The sequence below is a fragment of the Pipistrellus hanaki genome (assembly GCF_964339955.1).
Source record: "Pipistrellus hanaki genome assembly, chromosome: 13".
Classification (NCBI taxonomy): domain Eukaryota; kingdom Metazoa; phylum Chordata; class Mammalia; order Chiroptera; family Vespertilionidae; genus Pipistrellus; species Pipistrellus hanaki.
The window spans coordinates 49,648,227-49,671,999 of record NC_140515.1 but is presented as its reverse complement, the minus strand read 5'-3'; the positions used below and the strand labels follow the sequence as shown (position 1 = coordinate 49,671,999).

The 23,773-nt window shown below is 39.5% G+C and overlaps 1 protein-coding gene across 1 annotated transcript in view; it reads right to left on the bottom strand.

Moving 5' to 3' along the window:
• The window catches only part of PDCD6IP (programmed cell death 6 interacting protein), a 45,069-nt gene extending 24,947 nt beyond the window's left edge, over positions 1-20,122 (bottom strand). The window contains exons 1-6 of the mRNA XM_084902206.1: positions 19,748-20,122; positions 10,170-10,224; positions 8,925-8,994; positions 4,256-4,383; positions 2,044-2,197; positions 638-738 (exon numbers count right to left, since the gene is read on the bottom strand). Of these exons, the coding sequence (XP_084758332.1) occupies positions 638-738; positions 2,044-2,197; positions 4,256-4,383; positions 8,925-8,994; positions 10,170-10,224; positions 19,748-19,956 (717 nt within the window). The 5' untranslated portion in view covers positions 19,957-20,122. The remainder of the gene's footprint in view (positions 1-637; positions 739-2,043; positions 2,198-4,255; positions 4,384-8,924; positions 8,995-10,169; positions 10,225-19,747) is intronic.
• Between the last annotated feature and the right edge of the window lie 3,651 nt (positions 20,123-23,773).

Below are 23,773 nucleotides of genomic sequence, written 5' to 3'. Positions count from 1 at the left end.
TCCTTTCAAATGATCACACTGACTAGTCATTTCAAATGATCACACTCACATGCCACTTCAGAAAATTTTACATTAAAATAATACTTCCTGCAATAAATATGTGGTTTAAAGATGATTGTTTTCCTTAGCTGTTCAACAGCAGCCCAATTTTTTATTCCTGTTGACAAAATGTAATTCTAATAAAATTACTGGCGGAATTTGTTTCCTTTTCCTTTTTCTTTATGTCTGTTTTTGCACTTTTAGACTCATCTTTAAGAAAACAGGACAATAATTAAAAGTGTGAATAATCAACATGCTCAAGTATTCATGCTTGTTGTACCAAACCACCAATGAATCAGAAGTGCACAATGCCCTTATTTGATAAAATTATTGGAGACAGATATTTAAAATTTTCCAGGAAGAGATTTAGCTTGGAAAAACAAGTTTAGTGAAGAGCAAAGGCAAAGACATCCCTTCAATATAAAATAAATTTTCATGCATCTTAAATAAAAAAAAAATTTCTACAAATATATTCTTTAAATGCCTCTCCTAAATTTTCAAATCTTTATAAAACATAATTTTCAACTTGCTTCTTGTACACAGTATCCAAATATTTCCACATGCAAACAGCCAAGTGGGTATAAAAATGATAACTGACCTTAGGGAGAGTATCTTTATACTGACACTGCTTGAAAGCATCACCAAAATAATCTGCAGCCTGATTCGCCAATTTAGCTATGATGGCATCTTTCATTTTATCTGTAATAAAATATGAAATTGACCATTATAATTAAAGTAATCTGATATATCATGATTGTACATGTCTTTAAAAATCCTTATTGGGCCGAAACCGGTTTGGCTCAGTGGATAGAGCGTCGGCTTGCGGACTGAAAGGTCCCGGGTTCGATTCCAGTCAAGGGCATGTACCTCGGTTGCGGGCACACCCCCAGTGGGGGGTGTGCAAGAGGCAGCTGATCGATGTTTCTCTCTCATCGATGTTTCTAACTCTCTATCCCTCTCTCTTCCTCTCTGTAAAAAATCAATAAAATATATATTTTTTTAAAATCCTTACTGGTGAAATCAATTCATCTGCATGAAATTTAATTATTTCTCAGGCAAATACAAAGAGTCAGAAAATAGTTCAGTGGCTGTCAGGAGCTAGGGGAGAGGGAATAGAGTGTGCTTGCCAGTGGGTATGAGGTTTCTTTTGGGGATAATGATAATGTCTTAAAATAAGACTGGTTACAGTCACAAAACTCTGACTATACTAAAAACCAATAAAGTATGTATTTTAAAAGGATGAATTTTACTGTATAGGAATTCTATGTCATATGGATTCCACATGACTGTTTCCTTATTTTTAATTTCTCTGTACTTACATATTTAGCCTATTCCAATCTGTTATACTAAATTACATGCCTTGTAAGAATTAATCTTATTCCCTCATTCACAGAGCCAGGGATTCTGCTAGGCTCCATCTTGTCAGGTGATGTCGATGAAATGAGATCTCCTCAACGGTACTCTTCTCCACTAATGAATTTAAAATTAGTATGACTGCCCCTCCATCCTTACCCCACAGCCAGATCAGACCACCAGGCATTATCCCACCTTATTTTCTTTAAAGGCATTATCTCTCTTTACCTGAGCCAGTTAATTTCTTATTTATTATCTCCCCAACTCTAAAATATAAGCTTCCTGAAATAAGGAATCTTGCTTGTCTTCTAACTCTATTTACCTAGAGCTTAGAGAAGGGACTAGAACACAGAATTATTAGCTAAATGAATGCATTTTTTGACATATTACAAACCTATGTAAACATTACTTCAGAGTTCAATGTTTTAAGACAATAGCTAACTATCCATTTTATAAAAGATTGCAAATACAACTTACATTCTTAAATGTGCATTGTACCACCTTAAGTTCAAAAAAGGAAAGCTAAAATTTTTCAATAACGCATGTTTCAAGTTCATGCTCTACAATGAACATGTTATATTTTAATCATCTTCTAATTTTAAAAACCTATCACTTATTTTCACATGCAACAAAATGACAAATTGGAATTACCTCTTGTGGCCTTTAAAAAAAAGACTTCTTGGGCCTGTGCCAGCATAATAAGACTGAGGGTCCCAACAGTATCTGGAGATATGTCCACAGTAGGTTCCCGATTTAAGGCAGATAAAACCGTCTCTTTAATGTGTAAAAAGGCACCACTAGCGAACTAGAGAGGGGTGAAAAGAATTTCTTTAGAATTTATAGGAACTCAGCAAGACTTAATTTTCTAATGTTAGACACAAAATTATTCTAAATGTTAACTCAGTTGAATACTTATTTAAATTTTATATTGTACAAAGTAGCTCTAAAACATGTGACCTACAGACAATAAGGGTATTTTTTCTAAAATACTATAGAGTAACAAGAAATTTAACAAAGATAAAAAGTCACTTGTAACAAAAAAAATTATATTAACAGGACAAATTGAGTAAGCTTATTTTTAGATATACTTCCTCAAAACTAATATGAGAATAAAGGCAGGGATAAAATACTAAAATGTTTTTAGTACTGAATGCACTTGGTTTGGTCTCAAACAAATTCATTTCTCAAACAATTAAACATATATACTTAAGGAAGCCTAAAATAGTACAGATACCTAGTCCTCTGAGGGACAGCATTACCATCCAATGCTAATGATTTCTATTTGACTCTCAGAGCTCCTTGGTGAAACACTGACCATCAGATTTGTCTTCTCAATTATATTTTTCTAAGATTAACACTGAAATCACTTTGCTCTCATGAAACAAATGATACTAGTAAAAAGAAAGAAGTCCGCCTGGGATTTAAAGGTTTTGTGGATTACACAGATAAAGCTATGCAGAGATAACGAAAGGTTAACTGTTTCAAATGAAAATAATGCTTTCTGCAATCATGAAGTATCATAAAACTAGAGTACCTGCAGAGAGTGATCAGCTGACCCTGCCTAAACAAACAAACAGAATCACAGACTAGAACAGCAAAGAGTCCAGTCTCTCATTCACAGATACGGAACTGGAGGCCTACAGCAGTTAAAGAAGTTAGACAGGCCATGCAGCTCTTGGTGGCAAGCGGCCTAGAAAAGAATCTAGGTCTTGTAGTACAATTAGTTATCTTTCCATCGCTAGGTGTCCTGCTGTGAAACACAGAAGTGACTCACAGAATGGAATGTGTCCTCAATAATTCAAAATGCCCTCTAAAAGCTCACATGCCAGTTCACAATTACAACTAATAGAAAACTAAATAGAAATTTACTTCATTACTGCATTTTAAAACATTTGCCATTTATGGCCTCAAAAAGAAAAGGTACATATGCATTATCTGATTGTATGGTAAGCAACAATATGGAGTACATTGTTTGCTTAAAGTGTGCTATCCTCTCACTTTTCTAAAACGGCATTCCTCACCTCTCCCCTAAACTTCAACAATGGGAAAAATCAGACTCCACCTCTGGGAGACACTGGAAGGACCATTTGGAATTCCACTAAATTTGGTTGGTTGGAATCAGGACACTTGGAACTCCAATGCACCACTTTATTAAAACTTCTGCCCTTAGTCTTCCTGTTTGTAAAATGAGAATGACATTATATAACATGCCTCACATGGTTGGTTTACCTGAGAGTCAAATAATGTATATGAAAAAACTCTGAAACTTATAAAGTAACATAAAGCATGAAAACAAAATTATAGATATTACCACTTAACAATAATCACTTATTGTTCTTTAAATTAAAACAAAAAAATTAAAGCTAAATAAATAACAATTGCCACAAAAATCATATGCCTTATTAGTAAATATAGTATAGCATTACATATCTGACCACATGTAAATATGACCTCTCCACAAGTGTCAAAGTTAAACTTTTCTTGCTAAGAGGTCTTAAGTTTTGTGACTTGTGTGAAACTATACAAGTGTCTCACTATAAGAAAAAAATATTAAAATAAAATGTACAAAAATTTTTAATGAGTTTATTTCATACATTTTATAATTTGAACCTAATTTATTGAGCCATTATGTGCCAGGCACTGTGCTAGGTGCTGGGTATACAATGGTGAGGAAAATGAGAACTGGTTTATAGTATGTAGTTTATCTAAGAACCTCAAAAATATAAATCAATTCATTAAAAAATGTGCTACTTTCCAAAAAAAATCTGTGTATATAGAAATGTCTGTAAACCTAAATGCAAATTATTTTCAATTTAATCCAACTTAGTGTTGATCATTATGTAGTAACTACTGTTCTGCATACCTGGTAATGCTTAGCAGCGATTTTCAATCCTTCATCATTATCCAGGTTCTGTTCTGCTGCAATTTGGCTAGCTAAGGCTGCACAATTGAACAACACACAGCTCTTTTCATATCCTAAGCTTGCAAGAGCTGTAAAAAATTGAGAAGGAAAATTTATCAGATTATTTTTTTCTAAAGAAAATTAATGTTTCAAAGAGAATAATATCATCTCTATCCCATTGCCTCTCACAAAAACAAGTTTCCAGACCTGTTTTCTCATTCAGAGGCTCCCATATTGATGGCTGCCCTGCTAGACATTTATTTTCATAACAATATTCCCATTATCTAAAATTCAACAGATCAATATGTTATTCTTTCCTTCCCTGTATGTCCACACTGTTAGTAGTCAGATTCAAAATGAAAATTCATTTTCACATCATCTCACTTAAATTCAAATACATTATTTCTATTTTTCCATCACTTCTCTAAAAAGTATATCTTCCCACCACATTTAAACCAATTCCTCATTATTACAAACCTAAGCAAATGCCAGAACCTCCTAGCTGACCTTCCATGCCTCATTCCATTATGCCAATACATCTCAAAGACTAACAAATTATTCAATTATTTAAAATACAACTTTGGTCAATAATCTACAGGCCTCACATCCACTTAGCTACCATAAAAAATTTTTTGTTTTTTAATTTTAAAAAAAACAGCCCGGCTGGTGTGGTTCAGTGATTGAGGGGACAACCTATGAACCAGGAAGTCACAGCTCGATTCCCAATCAGGGCACATGCTCCGGTTGCAGGCTAAATCCCAGTGTGGCGGGTGCGGAGGCAACCAATCAATGATTCTCTCTCACCATTGATATTTCTATCTCCCTCTTCCTTCCCAAGCTGTAGACTTTTATTTTAACACTAGAGGCCTGGTGCACAAAATTCGTGGATAAGATCCCTAGGCCTGGCCAGCAATCAGGGCCAATCAGGTTCCCCTCCTCCCTGCCTCTGTGCCTCCTCCTTCCCTCACTACCTGCTCATATCGCCACCTCTCATGCAGCCACCACATGGTTCCCTGCCTCCCCACCTCCCGACCTCCCTGTCTCCTCTTTCCCGCACTCCCTTAGCAGCCCACTGCCGCCACTGGTCACCCGCCATGTCCGATGGCACCCCCTGGTGGTCAGCACACATCATAGCAAGCGATTAAACTCCCTGTCTCCCAGTTGAACTCCCAAGGTAACAATTTGCATATCAGCCTTTTATTATATAGGATTATTATATAGGATTTCTTATGTATAAAATACTCTGTGAAAACTTTTTTTCCTTAGAACTAAATATTACTTTTTTTTCCTTTATGATCTCTCCTATCTGACCTAAACACAAATCAGGTGGTTTTTTAAAAAATAAATATTCAATTCTCCTTCCTTCAAATAGCTCTTTTTCTTAATATTCAACTCGTCCCTATTTTAACCTGTGCTCTTTATATATATATATATATTTTTTTTTATTTTTTTTTTAATTGATTTCAGAGAGGAAGGAAGAGGGAGAGAGAAATAAAAACATCAATGAGAGAGAATCATTGATCAACTGCCTCCCGCATACCCCCTATTGGGGATCAAGTCCACAACCCGGGCATGTGCCCTGACTGGGAATCTAACTAAGACCTCCTGGTTCAGAGGTCGCCGCTCAACCACTGAGCCACGCCGGCTGAGCTGTGCTCTTCTTTTTCACACAAAGCCTTTCAAAATGAAAACAGTTTGATTATATAGTTTTTCTAAAACTTAAAATAGTTTTTAAAAACTACAAAAGAAAATAAAAATCACCAAATATGTTACCCCTCCCAGAATTACCCACTGTTGATAAAAATGCAGCAGCTGTATCCTGTAACAGGCCTTTTACTCAATATTCCATGAAGATACCTTTAAATGTCAAATATATATTTACATTATCATTCTTAGAATGCAAAATTACACAATATTCTAATGAATGAATAACCCATGCTTTATTTAATCAAGACATTACTGCCGAAACTAGTCTGGCTCAGTGGATAGAGCGTCAGCCTGTGAACTGAAAGGTCTCAGGTTCGATTCCGGTCAAGGGCATGTACCTTGGTTGCGGGCACATCCCCAGTAGGAGGTGTGCAGGAGGCAGCTGATCCATGTTTCTCTCTCATGGATGTTTCTAACTCTTTATCCCTCTCCCCTTCCTCTCTCTGTAAAAAAATCAATAAAATATATTAAAAAAAAAAAAAAAAAAAAAAAAAAAAAAAAAACATTACTAAAGGACATTTAACTCCAATATTTAGCACTATAAATACATTGATGAACTACTTCCTGCTTTATTTAAGCTTTTGTTTTTGCCTCCCACTTCCTCCAGGAACTTGGTTCATCATTGAACCTATCTTACTAATTATCATTTAGTTCTCTTACCATCTGCTCCTTATTCTCAACCTACAAATTTGCTCGTCTCAATATCACTAAAAATCCTTTTCTTGACCTTGCCTCTCTCTCAGCATCATGCTCCCTTTACTCTCAAGTCTTTACCTCAAGTTTCCCAAAATAAACAACTCATAGTTGCTGTTTCCATTTCATTGCTTCTGGTCCAGCTCGCAACCTGATGCAATTTGGCTCCTGCGGCATGGCCCTAGCAAAACTTTTGTTGCCAAATCCAGTGACTTCTCCAACCTTACATGACTTGACCCCTACTATAATGACTGTCAATAATGTTCCAACCTGGATGAACATCAAAGTCACCAGGAGATCTTTTCAAAGACACTGATTCCAGTACCTCACCTTGAAATACCTTCCTATCACATCTGGCATTCTGTAACTTTACCTTTAAAGATATACCTGCATCTTTAATATTTCCCCCAGGCAATTCTACTGTGCAACCAGGCCCAGGAACCATTGAACTACATGGTCGTTGAAACTCTTCTGGCATTCAGGTCAATACTATCTCTATTCCTCCCTGTTTCCCCTGAGATCTGAAAGCTTTTTCTCAGCCTCATTCTCAGGAATCTCTTCCACTATTTCCCCTGAATGTCGTATTCTCTAGATCTGGCTTTCACACTTTTCCCAATCTATACTCTACCAGAGGGGATAAATTTACTATCATATAGTGGTAATTGTTCCCAAAACTACCTCTTTTGAGCTTGAAATCCATTATTTCCAAATGCCAAAGAAAAGTTTCCACCCCGACATAACACAGAAAACTCAAACTCAACCTACTTATTGAAAGGAATAAATCATCAGGTCAAACCAAGTTATAAATCTTAATTAGCATCCATCCTTAATTCCTACTCTTCCCTCTAATAGTAGATCCAGTTTCATTTCTGAAATGTCTCTCAATCCCACCCCTTCTCCTCTGACCCACATACACTTCTTGTCTAATTTCATCCATAATGACTCTCACAAGACTCTTAACTGGTCAGTTTTTCCCTAGTCTCTGAAGCTAGGCTTTCTGGATTCATATCTGGCTTCATTAAATCCCTGCCATATAATCTCAGAAGTCATTTAATCTTTCTAAATCAGTTTGCTCAACTGTTAATAACAGTGCCTTTCCTCATTAGGCTCCTACAGAATTCAGTGCCTGGATGGAATATGTACTCAATAAATGTTAGCTATTAATATGTAAGAAGAGCCCTGGCCAGTTTGATTCTGTGGATAGAGTGTCAGTCTGCGGACTGAAGGGTCCCAGGTTCGATTCCAGTCAAGGGCACATGCCCAGGTTGCGGCTTGGTGCCCAGTGGGGGGGAGGGGGGGGGTGCGGAAGGCAGCCGATCAATCATTCTCTCTCATCGTTGATGTTTCTGTCTCTCTCTCCCTCTCACTTCCTATCTAAGATCAATAAAAATGTTTTTTTTTTAATATGTAAGAAGAAAGTACAAAACTCACAAGTATACTATTTATAACTTCACAATCTTCTTTCCAATGTCTTCTCCTTCCATAACCCTCAACTCAACCTACGGTTTCAAGCCTTAACAATGTTTAGTATTATACTAATATGTATTGGATGTAATTTATAGTGAATAATACTGTTATGTAATAGTGCATAGCATATATTCTATAATACATATGTACTATATATAACATATATGGTTATATGTAATATTAACATTCATTGCAGCTCATATTTACTGAGCACTATTGTAAGGACTTTACATAAATTCACTCATTTAATCCACACCAAAACCCAATGAGATAAACAGTACTTCACAGTACTATTCCCTACTTCACACAGATGAGAAAATTAAGGCACAGAGAGGTTATATGCTGAGCTAGCAGATAAAGCCTCACTCTTCTAACCTTTGATTAAAATGTTCTACCTATAATAATATTTTCTATCTGGAAAAACCAAATTCACCCTTCAAAGGCTAACTCAAACACTGCTTACTTTCAACAGACAGAATTAACTTCCTCATCCATGCTCCCCTTGTTCATAGGCTGATCAACTTTCTTCCCAATCAGTTTGAATACAACTGTCTTATTCACTTTTATAACTAGGACAGTGCCTGGCAAGGTATAGGCTCTCTACAAAATTTTTTAAATTCCATTAAAAGTTGATGTTGAAAAAAGAAAAGAAAATGTAAAAATGTTTCTTATTTTAAAAGAATCATTACAAGAGCAATTTTTAAAACCTAAAACAAAGTGTTTAGACTAAGTTTCCCATCATTTATTATAAAAAATTACATACCCAACTTTACAGACCCTCCAAAAAGTGAGCCTTTATCAAAAGCATCTTTCCAGGTAAATGTCAAGCAGATCTTGATGAAGAGAAAACAGAAGATTATGTTACCTTCTTGAACCTCATTAATATTAAGTCTCTTTCAGAGAAAAATTCACAATAAGAAAAAAGACAAAAGTTTCAACCTATCTAAAACATCATCTTCTCTAACCAATCAAGTCCTTTTCCTTTCTTAGTCATAATTTTTTTTTTTTAAGTAAAATACTGGCACTAAGTTATTTCAATCGGTCACTCTGCTTCAGTAATTGTACACATATTGTCTTCTCCAAAACACACAATCTTATTCATCTTTATAAACACACAATGGATTGAGAAGATTATGAACTTAATTGTCAAATAAGCCAAGAGAAGCACAGGCAATAAAGTAAGTACTACAGGTTTCCCAGAAGATAAAATAAAAACTATTCTATGATGACAAAAGTAAGAGAATGTTTATCTTTGGTGGATGGCATAAGATAATTTACTTCTTGATTTGAGTAGTAGTTATACATGTATATTCACTTTATGAAGATTCAAGCTATACACATATTTTCTTTCACTTTTCTGTATGCATGTTATACATAAAGAGTTTCTGTCATAAATTTTAAAACACTGCATTTCACGCTTCTAAAATATTCTGCATATGATGATTTAAAAGAAGTTAGCCTCTTTTAAATTATGTGCTGCAATCTAACTTTTTAACTCTAGGTGAGAGTATTTTCAATATACTCAAAACTAGAGAGAATAACATAATGAACCCCCAATACACCTATCACCAGTTTTTAGCCTTTTGCCTTTCTTAGTTCATCTACCACCACCCCTTTTCCCTGTCCACCCACCTCCTACCCCAAACACTCACATACTTTTTTAAAGTAAATAAACTAAAACTAATACTTCCTGAATTAGTTTCTCTCTTAATTCTGTAAAAGTCAAAGGGAAGAACACTATCGATTAATCAGTCAATAGTGGACATAAAACACAGTTAAATATATATACAGAAGTTAGTGAGGAATGACATGAATAGAATCCTAGGAAACATTCTTCAAAAAGACATAAATTTGTATCAGATGGGCCTAAGCTAATAAAAAAAAGTCTCATAAAAACCTAAAGATAATGAACAGACACCGTTTATTTTAATAAAATGATACCATGAGTGGGAGGAAATGGGTAACTTGCCATTATCATATAACTTTGCAAATTAAACAAATGACTTACCTGATTTTCAGAAAATGGGAACTTAGGTTCAATGGAACAAATTTGATCATAATATCTAAAACACAGAGCAAAAGTTAAAATTAGCAGAGTTAAATATTATGCACATTTATGTAAATACAACTGGTTAAAGAGTACACCAACATTATTCATGCTTACCTTGAGTGGCCCACAAATTAATCAGCCATTTTGAAGTTTCTGAACATAATCGTTTAATGTTTAACCAAAAGCTAAATGCATGCAGTGAAAAAACTGAACAAAAACTCATCCTCCCTCCAAAGAAAAATACTTATCAACTATTATTACCTATAGGCAAATATCTAAACAGAAAAACCAAAGCATTTCTTAAAATATTATTTCTTATTAGGATAACTGGTCATATCCATTGAGCATATTAATATCTCTGGTAAACTGCTCAATAAGAACAGGTGTGCCAACTTTTAAATATGTTTTGGGGCCCTAGCTGGTTTTGCTCAGTGGATAGAGCATCAACCTGTGAACTGAAGAGTCCCAGGTTCGATTCCAGTCAAGAGCACATACTGGGACTCATCTCCAGTAGGGGGCATGCAGGAGGCAGCCAATCAATGATTCTCTCTCATCATAACTGTTTCTATCTCTCCCCCTCTCTCTTCCTCTCTGAAATTAATAAAAATACATACTTAAATGTGTTTTGGGTATGCGCACTTCTGTCCATCTTCACCACTGCCACACAATTCATCAAAGCTACTACTCTCCCTTCAAGGTAGTCTAATCCGTTTCCTGGTCAACCTGTCTCATTTTCTCCTTTCTCATTCTTTTCTTTTTCTTCTTCTTTTTATTTTTTTTTTTAATCCTCACCCAAAGATATGTTTTCTTGATTTTTTTTGAAAGTGAGACAGAAAGAGAGAGAGGGAGAAACATCGATGTGAAAGAGAAACATGGATCAGTTGCCTCCTGTAAGTGCCCCAACCAGGGACCAAACCCGCAACCTAAGTATGTGCCCTAACTGGGACTCAAACCTGCAACATTTTGGAACACACCAACCAAATGAGTCAGGGCCTTTCTCATTCTTTTCAATATATTCTCTACAGAGCAGCCAGAATGATCTTCAAATATGAAGCAGTCTAGCCCTAGCTGATATGGCTCAGTGGACAGAGTTTCGGCCTGTGACCTAAGGGTCCCCTGGGTTTGATTCCGGTGAAGGGCACATCCCCAGGTTGTGGGCTCGATCCTTACTGTGAGGTGTGCATGAGGCAACCAATCAATGATTCTCTCTCCTCAATGATATTTCTCTCTCTCTCTCTCTCCCTCTCCCTTCCTCTCTGAAATCAATAAAAATATGTTAAATATATACATCTATATTAATAATTGTGTAATATGCATATTAGTCAGGACGACGTCACAGTAACAACCGATCAGCAGGCTGCGTGCAAAGCAGGTGTGGGTGGGTGGGGACTTGCAGCATTGGGGACAGGGGCAGGGTCATGGCAGAGAGGCCTCTACACGCACCTGTGCCAGAGGTCTACAGGTATGCGAAGAGGCCTCCGCTGGGGGCCAGGCTGGGGTTCCGGAGGCACGTGGCCCCAGGCAGGGGTCCGCAGGCCTCTGCTGTGGCCCTCCGGAGACAGGGGCCATGGCGGGGGCCTCCGTGCATCTGCACTGGCGGTCCTCTTCAGGGTAATCCATCGAGGAGCCACAGATGGGTGGGTGGGGCCTACCTCTTAGGAGCAGTGGATTTCAGGGCTTCAGCACTGTGACAGGGTACAGGCCATGCTTGGGGAGTCCCCACCCCACCCCAAGAGTATGAATTTCATGCACTGGGCCACTAGTGTGTGTGTATATATATATATATATATATATATATATATATATATATATATATAAGCAGTCTTTCCCCGCATCAGTATGACCTTTGAGCTAGCAAAAGGGATGAGGAGGTATCCAAAGCCAAGCGTTCTAACTGGCCTCTAATCTTTCCTCCTTCCCTTATCATCTCCTAGCCCTCCACCCCTTCATGAGGACTATCTTTCCAAAGGTTATTTCTGAGGTCAGTTTTCTGAGGAAGGGCAACGTGCCTGAGATCAAGTTACTGGCTGGCACGGCCATAAGTTTGATTACAAACAGGAAGAATTGAACAGTTAAGTAAATACACTGAAGATAATAGAAGCCAGGTTTCTAAATATCAGAGAAAGGAGTTACTATTAAGGAGAGAATAAATTCTATGGCTTTGGACTGGAATTAGAGGTATCAATATGAATTTACTTTTTAATATAGTAGAAAAATATAAAAAACAGGTGTAGGGGATTTATGTGTGTATATTTCCTAAATGTGTATGTTGAGGGGGTCCAGAAGCAATAAGTAAATGTAATGCTCAAATAATGCTCTCCATTAAAAGGAGCCAGTGCTCCTTAGACATGTGAGTGACTCCGTGGCTGAGACTGAGAAAATTGAAGACTCAAGCCTAAAACATCTTGCTATTCCAGAAAGTTAAGGAAGTATTTTTAAAAATATGAGAACATGTCAAAAGGACACAGGAATTAGCTTTAATGGGCTCCCACTAGTCAAGTCTAGAAAAATTTAAATAAAGTAACAAATCATAACCCATTCAGGAAATGAAGAACATTATTCTGAAGTATATATGAACAAATGAACAGGAAAAGCTCTACCCTACTGTACAATGCCAACTAATAAATGTAGAAGAAATAATGGAGTTAGGAAAATCATCATTTGACACTTTCAGAATATAATGCCTGATTCAGGTAAGAGTCACAATGGATACTAAAACAAAAGTTTGATGAAAATAGGATATTGCATACATAGTCTCAAAGTATTTTTCCACAAAATACTTAGTAATTAGCATAACACACTTATAATTAATTATAAGGTTAAGAAACCTGGGAAATACCATCTTAATCAAGTGATGAAAGTTAACATTACCAGCAATAGGACAAATCAAATAGTGTTCTTCCTGATAGGCACTAAAAAGAACACAGCATCATTTTGGTGGTACTACTGCCCCAAAATGCATGAATCATGAGAAAATATGAGACAAATCCCTATTGAGCAACATTCTACAAAGTAACTACCCTGTACTCCTCAAAAATGTCAAGGCTGCAAAAGACAAGGGAAAAATGGAGGAACTGTTCCAGATTAGAGAACTAGAGAGATAACAATTAAAAGCAATGCAGGATCCTGAACCTATAAACATTGCTGGGAGAATCAACAAAATTTTAATGAATTCTATAAATTAAATGGTAATATTCAATCAATGTTAATTTCCTGATTTTGAAAGTTGTACTGTGGTGATTATACAGGAGAGTATTCTTATACTTAGGAAACAAACACTGAAGTATTAAGTACTCAAACCTATAATGAAGTCCCGTTATTTTTAAAACTATATCCAAAAATGTGATAAGGTCTGGCATTGCCTGGCCATCATTCAACACTCTCAAAGCCTCATCTCAGAATATTCCCTGTGCATTATAGTCACTAACGTCTGTGCTCTCTCTTGGCCCTAAGCTTTCACACATTTTTTTACTTTTTTTTCCCCCCCTCTCTACCTGAAAATTTTCCCATCACAATTTCCCACCTTTCTTATCTAGGCTGACATGTCATCAAAGAAGCCTTTCCTCATTCATCCATCCAACAAACATATACTAAGAGCTTACTATGCAACAAACACAGTTTTAGGAAATTGGGATGTTCTAAAACTTTTGGGGGTGAGAGTGGGAAACAAACAACCTAAGTTAAAATACAGTATAGTAGGTAGCGATAAGTACTATGGAGAAAAACAGATGTAAGAGGAATAAGGTGTGTGTCTATCTTTGCATCCTCCACTTTGATTAGCACACTAACAGCAATAGTGCTAACATTATCTCAGCATCTTCACCCCTAAACAAAGAATCAGAATGTAAGCAAAACCGAACTGCAATACTTTCTTTCCTATCTATAAAGCACTAGTGCTTGAAAAAAACTTCAGAAATCATGAGTCTAGTTCCATCCACATTATTTTTCAAATGAAAAAGTTATTTTCATAATACAATAAAACTAAATTTTAAACCACAAAAGGATGATAGACAAATCTATTTAGAAACTTACAAAATCTATATAAATGACTCAAGTTAATGAAAACAGAACTAAAAATTACAAATTATTAAAAACATCAATGAGAATACTATATATCAAAACCAGCTGGATACAGCCAAAAGCGGACTCAGAAAAAAACATACAGTCCTAAAATAAAATTAGACTTAGTGTGTAAAAAGAGATCACTCAGTGATTGAGCATCAACCTGTGAACCAGGAAGTCACATTGGAAGTCGTGGTTTGATTCTGAGTCAGGGCACACGCCCAGGTTGCAGATGATCTCCAGTATAGGGTTTGGAGGGGGGGCAGCCAATCAATGATTTTCTCTCATCAATGATGTTTCTATCTCTCTCTCCCTCTCCCTTCCTCTCTGAAATCAATAAAAAATGTGTTTTGTTTTGTTTAAAAAAAAAAAAAGGTGGCTACAAACCTTTAACAAATCAGATCAAGGAGCAAAATCATATATAACACATTCACAACATTAGGAACAAGGAAAAAAACTGAAAAAAAACAGATTATAAGAAGAATAAAACATTTTGCAAGAACTTCTGTGTGACTAAAGACAACATAAATACAATTAAGAGACAAGAAACATATATATCTGCAATATACATAAGGGGGAGGGATAGCCAGAAAAGGTAAATAACTCCTAAAAATTAGTAAGGAAAAAATTAGCAATCTAGAAAATGAGCAGAGAAAAAACAAAAAACAGGCAATTCACAGAAAAAGAAACTAAAGTAAATATAACATGCTGGACCTCTGAGAAATCAGGGCACTGCGACCTAAAACAAGGTATTATCATCTCTCATCCATCAGTATAGCAAGAAAAACCCCACCCAATTAATTTGCATTATTAATCAGTGAGTATTAGAATGGACGTGAAATAAAAAACTCACATATACCTGCTACTGGAAATGGATATTGATGCAACCACTGTGGAAAATTGAAAATGCAGATACAAAGAGATCTGGGGGGGGGAAAAACACCCTTTTCTGCTCTCTCCCAAAATGTCACTAATTTCTTTTCTTTTCTTTTTTTTTTAAGTGTTGTGGTTTCTTTTTTTAAATGTATTTCATTGATTTCAGAGAGGAAGGGAGAGATAGAAACATCAATGATGACAATCATTGATAGGCTGCCTCCTGCATGCTCCACAGTGGGGATCGAGTCCATAACCTGGGCATGTGCCCTTGACCAGAATCAAACCTGGGACCCTTCAGTCCACGGGCCAACACTCTATCCATTGAGCTAGGGCTAAAAAATTAATTAAAATTAAAAAGATGCAAATGCACAAAGAATAATGGGATAGGGCACAACAGCATGCAAGAGGTTTCAGTGAAATTCTGTAAAAGGTAAAAAGTGAAGGAAGCAGATAAAGCTGAAAATCTAACTGCCTGGGGACAGGGAGCTAACAAAATATAAGTCAAATCATGTCAGAGAAGCCAACAAGAATCTGAATTAAGAAACATGAGGTACCACTGAAGACAGGATTTCAATATGAGGCTGGGAAGAGAAAGTGCAGTGGAAAAATCTCTGAAACCTTTGACTACCAGATCCCGTATTCGGAGAGCAGATTTACAGGAAATGTTAGGGCTATCAAGCACAGCTAAGTGGAGAGGATGGGTATTGAGAAGCTTTGGTTAGGAATGTTGTCAACATCATTCTCTCTCCTTCTTCCTTACTAACAAAACCCAGATTTTAGCTGGGTATGCGGCTGACTTTAATAAAAATTCCTTTTCTTATCCTGCCCTTCCATGAGATGTAGACATACATAACAGCCAATTACATATGAGCAGGGTATTGTGGGGCAGTTTCTGCACTATCTCCTTCCTCCCTTCCTGCTTTCCTTTTATATATATATATATATATATATATATATATATATATATATATATATATATATATATGTATGTATATATATGTATATATATGTATATATATGTATATATATGTATATATATGTATATATATCGATATATATAAAATTGATTTTTTTAGAGAGAGAAAGGGAGAGGGATAGAGAGTTAGAAACACCGATGAAAGAGAAACATCGATCAGCTGCCTCCTGCACACTCCCTACTGGGGATGTGCCTGCAACCAAGGTACATGCCCTTGACCAGAATCAAACCTGGGACCTTTTAGTCCACAGGCCGACGCTCTTATCCACTGAGCCAAACCGGTTTCGGCCCTTCCTGCTATCTTACGCTTGGTTATGACTGCTATCTGGACCCTGAGGAAAAGGATTCTATAGAATGGAAAGCTGGATGGAGCCTAAGCCTGATGAACTTAACAGAACCACTAAACCAGCCCTGGACTATCAGAACTACCCTCTACCAACTGTCTACACAGGAGTAAAATCATAATTTAATTCCCTGATGACTTGAGATCTACCACATGCAGCTGAATCCAAAGCTGATACAGGCGCCACACTAAAAATAGATGGTATAAAAGACTGCATACATGGTAGTTGAGATCCCCAACATCCAATTCCCCAATGAAATTTCAGAAAGCTGACAACCAAACTTTTTCATGGAAAGAGACTGCAAGCTTCCTCTCTAAAAATACTAATCACTACAAAAGACATGAACACTGGAGCTTCTTCTAGCCCCCACCAAAAAAAAAATTATAATACAGGATTCCCATCTGATCACCCTGAAGTTCACCATTTATCAAGGCTCTTCTGATCAATTTTTAGTAAAGCTACTTTATACAGGATGACACTACATTCTCAACATAATAAATACACTTAAGAGTGTATTTTGGGAAATTTTACTGGAATATCTCCATGTTCGTAATAATAAAAAGGCAGCTCCATCACTGGACCTATTTGTGGAGCAGTGTACCCGTGCTAATCAAGCTAGCTTCTATTCTGTAGGAATTAACTTAACCCCTCCTTTTTGAAAATTGTATTTAAAAGTTCATTAAGTTAAAAACATGTAAATTAATGTTATTTACACAATTATCCAACATAATTATTAAACGATATTGTTTGATTGGAACACATATCTCACAAATGCTTGATTTTTACAGATATATACCCAAAAAACTTTTGTATAGACCTCCATTATAAAACTTTTGTATAGACCTCCAATAGTCTGTAGTATGTCTATTAACTTATCCTAACCCTACTAGAAGAGTAAGAAGTGAAAGGGGGGAGGAGGGAAGTAGTTGATAATAAATGAGTGAGGAGAGGATAATATGAAGGAGACTGAAGAAACATGGTCAGTTTCAAAGAGGCTATTTGTGCATCAGCCCTATACCTAGGAACAGTTTTCACATTTATGCCTGGGAAGAGAATAAAGGGATAAACAAATGAATGAAGGTTTAAAGTTCACACCAGAACTCTATCCGTACCACAATCCACTATTCATTCTTTCTTGTCTGTTAGTCTTAAATCCCTGCATCAATTGTCACGGAAAACTCCAAGCTCCTTAAGGGTTGGTACCAAAACAAACACACTATTCAAGAAGACTGTTTTCATAGTGTTCATTATTCCCATGTTTTTTTAATACTACTAATGGAAAAACCACACTGAATGCTATTCATGTCTACATAAAAATTGTTTTGGAAATTTTTGTTAAAGTTTGTTAATTCTAAAGGATGCCTAACTATTCCTAGGTTAACTTTTTTATTAATTTTTAAGTATATTTTTATCCATTTCAGAAGGAAGGGAAGGGGGAGAGAGAGGGAGAGGGAGAGGGAGAGGGAGAGGGAGAGGGAGAGGGAGAGGGAGAGGGAGAGGGAGAGGGAGAGGGAGAGGGAGAGGGAGAGGGAGAGGGAGAGGGAGAGGGAGAGAGAGAGAGAGAGAGAGAGAGAGAGAAACACCAATGATGAGAGAGAAGCATCGATCAGCTGCCTCCTGCACGCCCCCCACTGGGGACCGAGCCTACAACCCAGGCATATGCCCTTGACTGGAATCAAACCCGGATCCCTTCAGTCCGCAGGTCGACGCTCTATCCACTGAGCCAAACCAGCTATGGCATTAACTTTTTTTTTTTTTTATGCTCATACTAAGTATCAAATGAATGATAGTTACAGCCCAACAGTCTTATCTTTAAAACTGACACCAAGAGATCATCATCTCTCTAAGCAATCTATTCAGTATCTTCCTTTTGGGGGAACCAGGTCTTCCTCATTCTCTATTGCTTTGATCCATGGGGGATGGAGAAGTTAAACCAGCTGAGTGACTGGCAATGAAATTAGCGCATGTAACCACCTTCATATATGGCACACGCCAACCCAAACAGAGGAGCTTCCCATGGCCTTCCGCCAGAGCGAAGGAGAAAAGGCGCTCTCCTACGTACGATCCTGAGTGTAATGACTGTAATTACAGGAGACCCACCGGTGGCCATCTCTCCCCAATCCAGGAACAAAGCCCAGCTACAAAGGAATCAACATGGAGGCGAGAAGCTATCCAGTGTTCCTGAAAACTAAGGAAGCAATATCACTCAACTTCTCAGTTACCAGGCAAATAAACTGATTTAACCTGGGCTTGTACTTACAACCTAACACAGCCATGTTTGCCCTGTTACACAAGAGACTACGTTACACGTAGAAAATGAGATTAGGCGAAAGTAATGTTAAACTCTAAAGTGCCCTGGAAATGTCCTGTTATCCTAACTGCAAAGGACCAGAAAAGGAGCTCTCATTAATGACCCTCCATAAGCATTTGTAAAGCAACAAATGTGCTCCAAGATGTGCACACCTGCTTGTGAACTGAGTGATTTTAAGCTATTTCCCTCGCACCTTCTAGCATGTCCCTCACGTGTCATTTCAAAGAACGGTAGCTCCTATAACCTTTGGAATTTTCCAATTTTCTGTCATTTGATTCTGATGAACTTGGGAAGATGGGCTCATTTCAAGTGGACAATGTAATAAGTAACAGACATTTGTCCCAATTCTCCTACATCCCTCAAGCAACCTCTATTTTGAAACTGAAATCTGGCCAAGAAATCCAAAAAAGTGGGGGTTCGGAGGGTGAGTCTTAATTCAAGACATTCCTCCCCACCAAAAAAAAAAAAAAAAAAAAAAGAAACTAGTCGGGGGGTTGGCTAGTTCTGAGTAAATGTGGCATGAGAGAGACCGATCCGTCCGTGGCAGACGGTTCCTCCGAGATATTCGATCCTCCGAGCCGGGAGGACCGAGAGCTGCGGCGAACCGGCAGGACCGATCCCCCCCCCACCCCACCCCCGGAGCCCGGGCAGAGCCAGGCAGGGCCGATCCCCCCGGAGCCCGGGCAGAGCCAGGCAGAGCCGATCCCCCCCGGAGCCCGGGCAGAGCCAGGCAGGGCCGATCCCCCCCGGAGCCCGGGCATAGGCAGCCGCAGCCGGCGGGGCGGCTCCTGCTCACCAGGAAGGAATGCAGACCACACCTACGCGCCCCACCAGGCCAGCGGGCGGCCGGGTCTGGGCCCAGGGTGTGAGGCAGGGAAGTGGGAGAGGAGGAGGGTGGAAGGAGGAGGGAGGAAGGAGGAGGAAGGAAGGGGGCGGCAGGCTGCAGGCGGCCCCGAGCCCGGCCCACCTCATGAGCGTCTCCAGCGCGCCCTCGTGCTTGTCCAGCGGGCGGCCGAGCGCGGCGCGGCGCAGCTTGCTGAGCTCCTCGGCCGCGCGGCAGTACTGGGCCTGCTCCTCGCCGCCGCTCGGGTACGTCTGCTGGATGAACTTCACCAGCGGCTTGGCCAGGTCCACCTCCGAGGTCTTCTTCAGCTGCACCGAGATGAACGTCGCCATGGCGAGCTCCTCCGCCGCCGCCGACGTTCCGGCCAAAGCAACTGCGGGACAAGCGACCGAGGCTGAGGAGCGGCCGGGGAGCCGGGCTGGCGGACTGGCGGACCCACCGGCGGACGGACGGGGCGCTCCGCTGGCGCTTCGGTCCGGCCACTTCCGGGAGAGGGCGCGCAGGCGCCGTCTGCGTGCGCGCGCCGCCCGCGGTCACGTGAGGGCGCCTGGGCGGCGGCTGCGCTCACCTGGGCCCGCACGGGCCTGGGCTGCGCGAGGGAATCTTGGCTTCTCTTCTCGGTTGGAATCCCGGGCTTCTTTGCCGCCGCGACGGGCGGGCGGACGCTTTCGTGTGAAAAGTAACCATTCATTCCTTCGCTCAGACAACTCGGGGAGGTCCTGTTACTGCTGCCACCCGCGGGTTTGCGGCGACCTGGGCAAGACCTAGGGTACTTCATTCCCGGCTGCTGTGCTCACGGAAAGCCTATTAAGCAAGGTCCCTACCATTCACACTTTAGTTAAGGACTCACATACTAAAGTGACACGCACACAAAAAAAGTTTCATGGAGCTGAAACCGGTTTGACTCAGTGGAGAGATACTCGGCCTGCAGACTGAAAGGTCCCAGGTTCGATTCTGGTCCAGGGCATGTACCTTGACTGTGGGCACATCCCTGGTGGGGGTTGTGCAGGAGGCAGCTGATCAATGTTTCTCTCTCATGGAGGTTTCTAGCTCTCTCTCTCTCTCCCTTCCTCTCTGTAATAAATCGATAAAATATATATTTTTTTAAAGTTTCATGAAACAAGCCAAGACCGGTTTGGTTCAGTGGATAGAGCATCGGCCTGCGGACTGAAGGGTCCCGGGTTCGATTCTGGTCAAGGGCATGTTTGCGGGTACATCCCCAGTGGGGGGGTGTGCAGGAGGCAGCTGGTTGATGTTTCTCTCTCATCGATGTTTCTAGCTCTTCCTTCCTCTCTGTAAAAACTCAATAAAAATATATTAAAAGTTTCATGGAACAAAAAACTCAGCGTTCTTGGGATGTGGGATAGTAGGATCCCTTGGAAGAACTCATTTAAACAAGATAAATTGGAGAGGGCTTTCCTGAGAAGGCAAAGGTAAGATGGCCAGTTTGATAAGAGGCCTTGACATTGGAAGGAGGGGGAAATGGCAAGGAGAGTAGTGGCAAGGGAGAGAGCTTCCCAGAGCAAAGGGCAGCAAGTGCAGGGGCCCTCGGAGGTAGCACTTCCCAGGTGCAGGGAGGTGAAGCCAACGCTGTGGGGAAAACTTAAAAAGCAAGTAAAGAATGGACTGAAATAAAGTTGGAAGATCTGATCAAATTAATCCAATCGATACCCTCTCCCTGTGGGAAACTAATTTTTAGATCATTTTGCAACTGACATTTCCTTTAGCTTACACCACATTCATTTGCTAAGACCAGTAATTTTCCCCTCAGGATTTGCCCAAGATCTGGACCTGCCCAGAGAATTCCCAGCTGAAAAAGCCCACTTAGAGTCAGTCCTTTGAAATCACTGCCTCCACATCCCTGTAGGCTGGTACCATTTTGGGACTCAGGCCTTCTGGTTTTCCTGATGGCCTAATCCTATATAATAAAAGGCTAATATGCAAATTGACTGGACAAGGGAAGTATGGGTTGCTATGAGGGAATGATGGATCACTATGACGTGCACTGCCACAGGAGGAGCACCTCTCAGCCAGAAGCCCAGAGCTGGGCTCACGGCTGGCAAGAGTAATGGCCACCTCTCCCACAGCAATGCTAAGGATTTCCGACTGACCGCTTAGGCCCACTCTTCATGGGCCTAAGCGGTCAGTCGGACCTCCCCCAAGGGCTCCTGGACTGCAAGAGGGTGCAAGCCAGGCTGAGGACACCCCCCGCCCCATCCTCGATGAGTGCATGAATTTCATGCACTGGGCCTCTAGTAAATATATACCACTTTTGGCCTCATGCATTCCTTCGGGGACCCTAACATGTGGTACTGAAACCCAAGAGGGTTCCTGGCTTCAATCACACTGAGTCTGCTACTCTGAAATCTGTAGGCAATGACAGTTCATCCTGGGCTTACCTCAGCAAACTCCACCCAGCATCCTAATCAAACACTGCTGTAATTAATGATTTTGGCATGTGTCAAGGATTTTTTTTTTTTTTTTCTACATCCCTTCTTAACAGGAGACCAAGTTCTACTCAAAACAGTGACAATCAACTGGACAGGAACCTGTACTCTAGTCTGTCACCCAATATTCAGTCTTTACCTATCCCTGTAACCCATCATATCTAACACAAAAGGGCAGGCTAGATAATCCCTCTCCTCATAACTCTCGGTATTTTAGCATAGGGCTGATATATTTTTTAGTTAAACACTGAAGAATTTACTGATAAACAGGATAGGAAAGGGAAGAAAAGGGTTCAATCAAGTAGAATCCCCATTTCTTAATATTTAACTCAGCCATTGTTTATTTCCTTCATAAACTTATCCTAACTCACAAGTATGTTGTTTGTTGATTTACTTTTTTGCTGACTTTCCTTTTAGAATATAAGCTCCATGAGGACAAAAATTGTGTTTGTTTAATATACTGTTATATGTCCAGTACTTGGCACATTCTAAGCACTCAGTAAATATATTTGAATCAGTAATTATTTTATTATTTATTAAAAAAAAATAGATTTCTTCTAGCAAAACACCTCACCTTCCCTAATCAGAGTTACCTTCATTAATTGGGAAATAGACCAGTGGCCGAAAGAGGATGTTATATTGAAATAGCTTGTGCTCTGGTAATAAACAATTGCAAAATTGCAGTGTCTTAACATAATAAACAGTTGTTTCTTACTCACACAAAGTCAAGGCAACTGTCCAGGGTAACTGTACTTTAAGCAGTATCTCAATAAACCAGACTAGGCCGAAACCAGTTTGATCAGTGGATAGAGCATCTGCCTGCGGACTTAAAGGTCCCAGGTTCAATTCCGGTCAAGAGCATATACTTTGGTTGCGGGCACATACCCAGTAGGGGGTCTGCAGGAGGCAGCTGATCAATGATTCTAACTCTCTATCCCTATCCCTTCCTCTCTGTAAAAAATCAATAAAATATATATTTTTAAAAATAAAATAAATAAACCAGACTAATTGATCTTTAGCTCAGCCATCTCAACATAAGACTCCATAATCAAAGGAAAAAGGAACTCTGTAGCACCACCCAGCAGTTTTTCACTGCCTCGACCCTCTCCTTCCACTCATGTTTCACTGGCTAGACCTCTCAGCTGGCCCCATCAAACTGAAGTGGTTCTGGGAAGTATAGTTTTTCTATATGCCCTGGAAGGAAGGGAGGATATTGGGGAGCACCAGTGATGCATTCCAAAAATGAGTTTCATGCTGAAACCGGTTTGGCTCAGCAGTAGAGCGTCGGTCTGCAGACTGAAAGGTCCCAGGTTCGATTGCGGTCAAGGGCATGTACTGTACGTTGATGGCAGGCACATCCCCGGTGGGGGGTGTGCAAGAGGCAGCTGGTCGATGTTTCTCTCTCATCGACGTTTCTAGCTCTCTATCTCTCTCCCTTTCTCTCTATAAAAAAATCAATAAAATATATTTGAGAAAAAAAATGAGTTTCATGCTTCCATACTTGCTTATGGTAACATTGCTTTTCCATCCGTGTACTCAAACTTCATACATGTTGTTCTTAGAATGTATTCTCAGTGTAATATTTAGGGGGAGGTATTAAATTCAAAGATTTTCCTCCCTGATAACCTCTAGTTCTGGTAGGCCCATCCTTACCCCCACTGATTGAACCAATAGAAAGAATTGCATCTTTGGAAGAACAGAA